The 11,063-nt window shown below is 42.3% G+C and overlaps 1 protein-coding gene across 3 annotated transcripts in view; it reads left to right on the forward strand.

The window, feature by feature from the left end:
• The window catches only part of LOC109884728 (tubulin polymerization-promoting protein family member 3-like), a 16,781-nt gene extending 10,051 nt beyond the window's left edge, over nucleotides 1-6,730 (forward strand). For 2 of the 3 annotated variants that reach the window (XM_031820911.1, XM_031820912.1), the window contains exons 2-4: nucleotides 1,463-1,662; nucleotides 2,133-2,286; nucleotides 5,066-6,730. In XM_031820911.1, coding sequence (XP_031676771.1) covers nucleotides 1,475-1,662; nucleotides 2,133-2,286; nucleotides 5,066-5,257 — 534 coding nt within the window. In that variant the 5' untranslated portion in view covers nucleotides 1,463-1,474 and the 3' untranslated portion in view covers nucleotides 5,258-6,730. The remainder of the gene's footprint in view (nucleotides 1-1,462; nucleotides 1,663-2,132; nucleotides 2,287-5,065) is intronic. The other variant, XM_031820913.1, reaches the window with a different exon arrangement.
• Nucleotides 6,731-11,063: the final 4,333 nt, after the last annotated feature.

Here is an 11,063-nt window from a genome sequence, read left to right on the forward strand (position 1 = left end):
ACTATCTGTGAGGTGAATAGAGTATATAGTATGCTCATTGGTCATAGTATGGATATAGTTTATATGCCAAAAAGTTCCCGGATGTCGTACTAAATTCGCCAAAATACGAAGTATACATGCAGTGGACACTATATCTGTGCTTTTAAGGACCCATAATGCAATTCTTCAGAAAATGTGTGTATGCTTACTACGTTTTCAGATTTTAGAAAATGGCGGAAAATATACAGCCGAGGAGAGCGGAGACAAATTCATTGCTTTAACTAATTATGACAAATGTTTTTTTTGTTTAAAAAAAATTGAGCTATGCAATAAAGTAATAACTTTTAACATAAGTTTTGTACCACGTTATGATGGCTGACAACTTATTATCTACGCTGTCCTTACGAACTGCATAGCATTTCAGCAGTATGTACCGGTATGTTAGCTAGTTACCTAACGTTAATTTTAATTGGCTACTAATAGATCAAACTTGCCAGGCAGTATATTAACGATCTGCTGATCTAATTACCCAACGTTTATTGACTTGATGATTCACATCATTCTTAGCTAAGTGGTATAGTCATTGTGCGTTTCAAAAAGTTTTGGCCGTTGTCATTAAACATCAGCAAAATAAAAAAGAAGATACAATTGTTGCCAGGAACACAATTACAGTCACCAAGTCTCTGGATAACATGAACACAGGCTGAGCAGCTCTGCTAGGGAGAGTATCGTGGTCAGAGTGAGGTGTTTGGAAGTAGCTAGACAGTCAATTATCAACTCCAACCGCCAGTGTAGCTAAGAACAAGAAATGATGACCGATATCAAGAGATGTGGTGGGAGACGTCCAAGATTTCAGACAACATTTTTATCCTGCAAGATTACTGTTTTCCACTATCAATAAAATGTGTGAAATTCAAATCAAATAAAAATATATTTTTTATTAAGTAGCTAGCCAACGTTAGCCAGTTAGCTTGGTTGCTTTACTGCCGTTGAACCCTACTCCCAGAGCAGGGCCCTCTGTTCATTCGTATATTTCAGAGCGTTCAATCTGGAAGGCCCGAAATTAAGTATTCTGACACCCCTGGAATTAATTTACGAACACACCCCGGAAATTGTAAAACGTCTAGCTGGTCATTTGTTATGCTAATAAGCTAGCAAGACGTTGCATAGCAACAGCATCAACTTCTGGTTGGACAGGCGATGCTCTATAAAAAAATTTTTTTTTTAAGTATGCTCAACTGAAACAATACCGTTCGTTTACAATATACTAAAATGCACTAATAGTATATAGTATATACTCATTAAGTATGTAGTATACAGTATGTGAGTATGGGTATTAGAACACAGCGATGAGTCTTGTTGTCCTGTTTTGTAATCAGGCAGCTTTAAATACACCTGCTTATTTATTTATTTATTTTTAAACCTGCTTTAGTGTCAGACAAATATGTATAATGGCTAAGACCCATGTTGTCTTATTTTGTAGATATTCTTCAAGATGGCGGAGAGCACGGATCTGGAGCAGCTGATGAACTCCTTTAAGAAGTTTGCGATCCACGGAGACACCAAGGCTACCGGGAAGGAGATGAACGGGAAGAACTGGGCTAAACTGTGTAAGGACTGCAAGATCATCGACGGGAAGAATGTCACCGGCACTGACGTGGATATCGTCTTCACGAAAGTCAAGTGAGTTTTAATAGCGACCAACTACAACATAATTATCAATGTAATACATTCATCTATTACGATGATGCTGATTATTATTTATGGACAAATTGCAACCAACCATCTCTCTTAAATCATGGGCGAGTTTGTTTTGTATGGCCCAGTGCCCCGGTTTGGCGGAGTTTGCTCATTTTTAGACCATTCCTTTGGTCCTTATGGGTAATCTCCACCCACCCGGGGCACTGGGCCATATAAAATGAACTTGTCCATGCTGTAAGAGAGATCAGCTGGCGATAAAATAGTGGCCAATGTTGGTTGCAATTGGCCCATTATTATTATTATTATTATATACTTATACTAGTACTGATAATACTTGAGTAAATCCACTTCAGAACAGTGTTGGGGAACGGTTGTTGTTTTCTGACAGTAGTAGATTATAAATCCACTTCAGAACAGTGTTGGGGAACGACTGTTGTTTTCTGCCGTTGCAGAGCGAAGACGTCCCGGGTGATCACCTACGAGGAATTCCAGAGAGCCCTGGAGGAGCTGGCCCCGAAGAGGTTCAAAGGTCAGAGCAAAGAGGAGGCCCTAACGTCTGTCTACAAGCTGATAGAGGGCAAGGAGCCCACCAACGTAGGAGTCACGGTACGAGAGATACACTACTACTACTACTATACTACTATACTACTACTACTAATATACTACTACTACTACTAATATACTACTACTACTACTATACTACTACTGCATACTACTACTACTACTAGTATACTACTATACTACTACCACTACTAATATACTACTACTACTACTAATATACTACCGCTGTACTACTACTACACTACTACTAATATACTACTACTACTAATATACTACCACTACTAATATACTACTACTACTACTAATATACTACCGCTGTACTACTACTACACTACAACTACTACTACTATACTACTAATATACCACTACTACTAAAATACTACTACTACTACTGCTACTACTACTACTACTACTACTATACTACTACTACTACTACTACTACTAATATACTACTACTACTACACTACAACTATTACTACTACTTACAATAATAATAATATACTACTACAAATACACCACTACTACTAAAATACTACTACTACTACTGCTACTACTACTACTATACTACTACTACACTACTACTACTCTACTAATATACTACTGCTATACTACTACTACTTCTACTACTAATATACTACTACTATACTACTACTACTACTATTACTATGCTACTACATTGCAACTGCTGCTACTACTACTACTACTATACTGCTACTGCTGTTACTACTACTACTACTACTACTACTACTACTACCACTACTACTACTACTTCTGGTACTACTACTACTACTATTACTACTACACTACTACTACTACTACTACTGGTACTACTATTACTGCTACTGCTACTACACTACTACTACTAATATACTACTACTACTATGCTACTACATTGCAACTGCTGCTACTACTACTACTATACTGCTACTGCTGCTACTACTGTTACTACTACTACTACTATACTACTACTATTGGTTCTACTAATACTACTACTGCTACTATACTACTACTACTACTATACCACTACTACTACTGGTACTAATATTACTACTACACTACTACAACTGGTACTACTATTACTACTACTACTACTATGCTACTACTACTAATGGTACTACTATTACTATACTACTACTACTACTACTACTACTACAACTACTACTATACTATACTACTACTGCTGCTACTACTACTACTACCACCACTACTACTACCACCACCACTACTACTACTACTACTACTACTACTACTACTACTACTACAACTACTACTATACTACTACTGCTGCTACTACTACTACTACCACTACAACCACTACTACTACTACTACAACCACTACTACTACTACTACTACTACTACTACTACTACTACTACCACTACTACTACCACTACTACTACTACTACTACTACTACTACTACCACTCCTACAACAACTAATCAACTTTAATTATTGAGATGTTATCCAGCTAAATAAACACTGTCTTGTTCTAAAACCCAGCTTCAAGTGTGTGGTAAGATTATGTACATAAATGAATATGGGGATAAGGCCTGGCAAAGTAGTCTGCTGTCACTTGAGGGTAGACAGGACAGTTGTGGAGGAGGACGGTGTGTGTATCACGCCGTTCTGAAGTCAAGGAGGTTGTTTAGACGTGCCTGAGTGAATATAGTGAATGTACTCAGCTCTCCAAACCGTCTCAGTGCTCTGGCTCGCTCTGAGCCAACTCACATTCATGACATCATATCCATTATGAGAGATTGGCTTCATCGGTGAGGTGTGTCTGTGTGTCGTGTCTGTGAGTGTGTGTGTGTGTGTGTGTGTGTGTGTGTGTCGTGTGAGTGTGTGTGTCGTGCGTGTCTGTGTGTGTCGTGTGTGTCTGTGTGAGTGTGTGTGTCGTGTGTGTCTGTGTGTGTGTGTCTGTGTGAGTGTGTGTCGTGTGTGTGTGTGTGTCTGTGTGTGTGTGTGTGTGTGTGTGTGTGTGTTAGTGTTACCTAAGGTTCTTTTTTTTCTCCAAACACAATTATTTGTTAACACTGGCTGGCTGTTGTCATGATGTGAATTGAACCTGAGTTCAACCTCTTTATCTAAGAGTGGCTGTTGGTTTTTTGACTTAAGAAATGATAATTGAGTTAAAGTAATCCCTTCTTTAGGGTTCTACCTATTCACCTCCTGCTGTTTCCTCCTGTGTATAACATTCAGATTCTAGGGACCTTCTTTAGGGTTCTACCTATCCACCTCCAGCTGTTTCCTCCTGTGTATAACATTTAGATTCTAGGGACCTTCTTTAGGGTTCTACCTATCCACCTCCAGCTGTATCCTCCTGTGTATAACATTCAGATTCTAGGGACCTTCAGAACCAAGGGACCTTCTTTAGGGAGCGGTTCTACCTATCCACCTCCAGCTGTGTCCTCCTGTGTATAACATTCAGATTCTAGGGACCTTCTTTCGGGAGCGGTTCTACCTATCCACCTCCTGCTGTTTCCTCCTGTGTATAACATTCAGATTCTAGGGACCTTCAGAACCAAGGGACCTTCTTTAGGGTTCTACCTATCCACCTCCAGCTGTGTCCTCCTGTGTATAACATTCAGATTCTAGGGACCTTCTTTCGGGAGAGGTTCTACCTATCCACCTCCTGCTGTTTCCTCCTGTGTATAACATTCAGATTCTAGGGACCTTCTTTAGGGTTCTACCTATCCACCTCCTGCTGTGTCCTCCTGTGTATAACATTCAGATTCTAGGGACCTTCTTTAGGGTTCTACCTATCCACCTCCTGCTGTGTCCTCCTGTGTATAACATTCAGATCCCCCCCCCCCCCCCCTCCACAGAAAATGGCGAAGACAGCCGCAGTGGACAGACTGACGGACACCACCAAGTACACAGGCTCCCACAAAGAGCGCTTCGACGAGAGCGGGAAGGGGAGGGGTAAGGGCGGGCGGGAGGAGCTGGTGGAGGAAACGGGATACGTCGGCTCCTACAAGAACGCCGGAACCTACGAGGAGAAAACCAAGGCTAAGTAGACCACCGGGCCAGGCGGTGTGGTCAACAGGTCCAGTAGACCACCGGGCCAGGCGGTGTGGTCAACAGGTCCAGTAGACCACCGGGACAGGCGGTGTGGTCAACAGGCCCAGTAGACCACCGGGCCAGGCGGTGTGGTCAACAGGTCCAGTAGACCACCGGGCCAGGCGGTGTGGTCAACAGGTCCAGTAGACCACCGGGCCAGGCGGTGTGGTCAACAGGTCCAGTAGACCACCGGGCCAGGCGGTGTGGTCAACAGGTCCAGTAGACCACCGGGCCAGGCTGTGTGGTCAACAGGTCCAGTAGACCACCGGAACAGGCGGTGTGGTCAACAGGCCCAGTAGACCACCGGGCCAGGCGGTGTGGTCAACAGGTCCAGTAGACCACCGGGCCAGGCGGTGTGGTCAACAGGTCCAGTAGACCACCGGGCCAGGCGGTGTGGTCAACAGGTCCAGTAGACCACCGGGACAGGCGGTGTGGTCAACAGGCCCAGTAGACCACCGGGCCAGGCGGTGTGGTCAACAGGTCCAGTAGACCACCGGGCCAGGCGGTGTGGTCAACAGGTCCAGTAGACCACCGGGCCAGGCGGTGTGGTCAACAGGCCCAGTAGACCACCGGGCCAGGCGGTGTGGTCAACAGGTCCAGTAGACCACCGGGCCAGGCGGTGTGGTCAACAGGTCCAGTAGACCACCGGGCCAGGCTGGGTGGTCAACAGGCCCAGTAGACCACCGGGCCAGGCGGTGTGGTCAACAGGTCCAGTAGACCACCGGGCCAGGCGGTGTGGTCAACAGGCCCAGTAGACCACCGGGCCAGGCGGTGTGGTCAACAGGCCCAGTAGACCACCGGGCCAGGCGGTGTGGTCAACAGGTCCAGTAGACCACCGGGCCAGGCGGTGTGGTCAACAGGCCCAGTAGACCACCGGGCCAGGTGGGGTGGTCAACAGGCCCAGTAGACCACTGGGCCAGGCGGTGTGGTCAACAGGTCCAGTAGACCACCGGGCCAGGCGGGGTGGTCAACAGGCCCACAACATGAGATGTATCCCAAATTACATCCTACTCTATATAGTCCACTACTTTGACCAGAGCGCTATGGGTCCTGGTCTAAAGTAGTGCACTATAGAGGGAATAGGGTGCCATAGGGCTCTGGTCTAAAGTAGTGCACTATATAGGGAATAGGGTGCCATAGGGCTCTGGTATAAAGTAGTGCACTATATAGGGAATAGAGTGCCATTTGAGACGCTTCCAGGGTCACTATCCCCTAAGCCCCCCCCCCCCTTACAGTCGGGACCAAACCCTGAACCCAGAACTCTGACCCCTAACCACAGGCTTAACCCCAGGCCCTTTCGACAGAGGCTGTCCTCTCCTATCTTTGATATGTCCTGAGGGGGTGTGTGTTGTCATTGGGGATGATGAGAGAGAGAACATGTCCTGAGGGGGTGTGTGTGTGTTGTCATTGGGGATGATGAGAGAGAGAACATGTCCTGAGGGGGTGTGTGTGTGTTGTCATTGGGGATGATGAGAGAGAGAACATGTCCTGAGGGGGTGTGTGTGTGTTGTCATTGGGGATGATGAGAGAGAGAACATGTCCTGAGGGGGTGTGTGTGTGTTGTCATTGGGGATGATGAGAGAGAGAACATGCTTTTTACTCTTATTATAGCTATGGAGGTTGTGAGGTGATCTCCTTCAACAGAGATATGACCGATAGACAGGTCGTGAGGTGATCTCCTTAAACAGAGATATGACCGATAGACAGGTCGTGAGGTGATCTCCTTCAACAGAGATATGACTGATAGACAGGTCGTGAGGTGATCTCCTTCAACAGAGATATGACCGATAGACAGGTCGTGAGGTGATCTCCTTCAACAGAGATATGACTGATAGACAGGTCGTGAGGTGATCTCCTTCAACAGAGTCTGATGTGTGTTTACAGATGACTAGATCAGAATGCTCTGTTCACTGTCAAACCTGGCCTGCCCTGAGACTGTACATAGACCTGTGATATACCATACCTTCACCTTGCTTTGGTTTTAACATGTTGAGTTGCACTGTGAAATACTGATGCAAGAGTTGCTCTGGAATTGAATGAAACATCCACTGTAAAGTCAAACGTCAGCACCAAGACCGTGATTAGACAAAACACAATACTGGTCAAATAATCTGACATTGTGCCGTGTTCCATAGGCTTCAAACCATGAATGTCTATCTTTGAATTGAATTCACTTTCTTACCGTATATTTCATCATTCTTACCGTATATTTCATCTTTCTTACCGTATATTTCATATTTCTTACCGTATAATTCATCATTCTTACCGTATATTTCATCTTTCATACCGTATAATTCATCATTCTTACCGTATATTTAATCTTTCATACCGTATAATTCATCTTTCTTACCGTATAATTCATCTTTCATACCGTATAATTCATCTTTCTTACCGTATAATTCATCTTTCTTACTGTATATTTCATCTCTCAAACTCAATAGTTTCAGGGTTTCGTCTTTAAGACTATCGTTTTAGAACTAGCTAGCTTTTTATTCCGAGACTATTTCTTTAAACGTTTGTTGCTTTTCCCCCCCAAAAAAATATATATAATATAATATAATAAATATATATATTTTCTCTCTTTTGGTTCTTTTTGATTAGTTTGTTTTAGTGTCGTAGAAACTGGACAACGGCTGCATTGAAGGGGAAATTGTTGTATACAAAATGATAATAAAGTGTTTGTCTTTAGTTTGTGGTTTCTTTCATTCTGATTCTGAGTGGTATTTACAAACGTCATTACTCAGTGAGCGAATCATCATTTACCAAACCAGGAAGTGACCAATGGTCCTTCAGCCACAGGCTTTCTCATGTTTAAAAAATATAGTATTCCCCTAATAAACAGGTAACTAGCCTGTGTTAAACTGTATTCTAATAAACAGGTAACTGGCCTGTGTTAAACTGTATTCCCCTAATAAACAGGTAACTAGCCTGTGTTAAACTGTATTCTAATAAACAGGTAACTAGCCTGTGTTAAACTGTATTCTCCTAATAAACAGGTAACTAGCCTGTGTTAAACTGTATTCTAATAAACAGGTAACTAGCCTGTGTTAAACTGTATTCTAATAAACAGGTAACTAGCCTGTGTTAAACTGTATTCTAATAAACAGGTAACTAGCCTGTGTTAAACTGTATTCCCCTAATAAACAGGTAACTAGCCTGTGTTAAACTGTATTCTCCTAATAAACAGGTAACTAGCCTGTGTTAAACTGTATTCTCCTAATAAACAGGTAACTAGCCTGTGTTAAACTGTATTATCCTAATAAACAGGTAACTCGCCTGTGTTAAACTGTATTCTAATAAACAGGTAACTAGCCTGTGTTAAACTGTATTCTAATAAACAGATAACTAGCCTGTGTTAAACTGTATTCTAATAAACAGGTAACTAGCCTGTGTTAAACTGTATTCTAATAAACAGGTAACTAGCCTGTGTTAAACTGTATTCTAATAAACAGGTAACCAGCCTGTGTTAAACTGTATTCTAATAAACAGGTAACTAGCCTGTGTTAAACTCTATTCTAATAAACAGGTAACTAGCCCGTGTTAAACTGTATCCTAATAAACAGGTAACTAGCCCGTGTTAAACTGTATTCTAATAAACAGGTAACTAGCCTGTGTTAAACTGTATTCTAATAAACAGGTAACTAGCCTGTGTTAAACTGTATTCCCCTAATAAACAGGTAACTAGCCTGTGTTAAACTGTATTCCCCTAATAAACAGGTAACTAGCCTGTGTTAAACTGTATTCCCCTAATAAACAGGTAACTAGCCTGTGTTAAACTGTATTCCCCTAATAAACAGGTAACTAGCCTGTGTTAAACTGTATTCTCCTAATAAACAGGTAACTAGCCTGTGTTAAACTGTATTCCCCTAATAAACAGGTAACTAGCCTGTGTTAAACTGTATTCTAATAAACAGGTAACTGGCCTGTGTTAAACTGTATTCTCCTAATAAACAGGTAACTAGCCTGTGTTAAACTGTATTCTAATAAACAGGTAACTAGCCTGTGTTAAACTGTATTCTCCTAATAAACAGGTAACTAGCCTGTGTTAAACTGTATTCTAATAAACAGGTAACTAGCCTGTGTTAAACTGTATTCCCCTAATAAACAGGTAACTGGCCTGTGTTAAACTGTATTCTCCTAATAAACAGGTAACTAGCCTGTGTTAAACTGTATTCTAATAAACAGGTAACTAGCCTGTGTTAAACTGTATTCCCCTAATAAACAGGTAACTAGCCTGTGTTAAACTGTATTCTAATAAACAGGTAACTGGCCTGTGTTAAACTGTATTCTCCTAATAAACAGGTAACTAGCCTGTGTTAAACTGTATTCCCCTAATAAACAGGTAACTAGCCTGTGTTAAACTGTATTCTAATAAACAGGTAACTAGCCTGTGTTAAACTGTATTCTAATAAACAGGTAACTAGCCTGTGTTAAACTGTATTCCCCTAATAAACAGGTAACTAGCCTGTGTTAAACTGTATTCTAATAAACAGGTAACTAGCCTGTGTTAAACTGTATTCCCCTAATAAACAGCGATAACTAGCCTGTATTAAACTGTATTCTAATAAACAGGTAACTAGCCTGTGTTAGACTGTATTCTAATAAACAGGTAACTAGCCTGTGTTAAACTGTATTCCCCTAATAAACAGGTAACTAGCCTGTGTTAAACTCTATTCTAATAAACAGGTAACTAGCCTGTGTTAAACTGTATTCTAATAAACAGGTAACTAGCCTGTGTTAAACTGTATTCTAATAAACAGGTAACTAGCCTGTGTTAAACTGTGTGGTGTGAAGGCACAAACATGAAACATGTCTAACACACTGACTAAACACTGAGACATCAGACTGAAAGGCACAGACTTTTCCACAGATTCCTTCACTTGAAGAACAAGAATCACAGATGAATCCTCTCTCCTCTGCTTATGGTCATGTGACATTTAACGGGCCAATCAAGCAAGTCCTTGGGTCTTGGCTGCTGTCCAGTCTATATGTATATCCCAAATGGCACCTTATTCTCTATATAGTGCACTACTTTTGACCAGAGCCCTATTCCCTACTGATGTTGGATTTTAATTTGATCGCTCTTTTGTTGCTTAGATGAGCTTTGGGATTTCCATAAATTCACTGAAAACCCGCACTAACACGGTTATATTAACAGTATTACACTTTTCATGTAGCCTATTGTTGTCCAGCTAATAGCCTAACAACAATTCTCCCCCCCCCCCCCCCCCCCCCCCCCGCTGACAGGAGTTACCGTGGTAACAGCGGGAGGGGAAGGGGAGAATCTGGTCGTAATGTTTACGTGTCCCATTTCACGCAGTACCGCCTCGTTGCCTCCTCGTCAATGTGACATTTTCAACACAGCACTGACACATCTGGAGCGCACTGAGCTGGCATGCGTTCCAAACAGCACCCTATTCCACTTATAGTGCACTCCTTTTGACCAGGGCCAATAGGGGAATAGGGTGTCAGGGCAGAAGTATCAAGTACACTCTCAGAGTTAGTAGTGACTGGAGGAAACCTGGAGATCCTCAAGGAATTATTTCTAGTCAGCGGTTCATAGTTGCGCCTTCGGTTACCGTGGTAACAGCCGTGTATAGCAACGGAGTGGGGGCGTGGCTTAGTAGGGGCGTGGCATTAAGATATATATATTATTTTGGGGGCCAACCGTTAAGACTAAACGTCATTCCTGTTCATCTGTTCTGTTGTAATTGTCATCACATGGTAAGGCTGAACACTTACCGTTACCGACAGTTTTGGTCG

This window comes from Oncorhynchus kisutch, unplaced genomic scaffold, assembly GCF_002021735.2.
Source record: "Oncorhynchus kisutch isolate 150728-3 unplaced genomic scaffold, Okis_V2 scaffold3736, whole genome shotgun sequence".
Classification (NCBI taxonomy): Eukaryota; Metazoa; Chordata; class Actinopteri; order Salmoniformes; family Salmonidae; genus Oncorhynchus; species Oncorhynchus kisutch.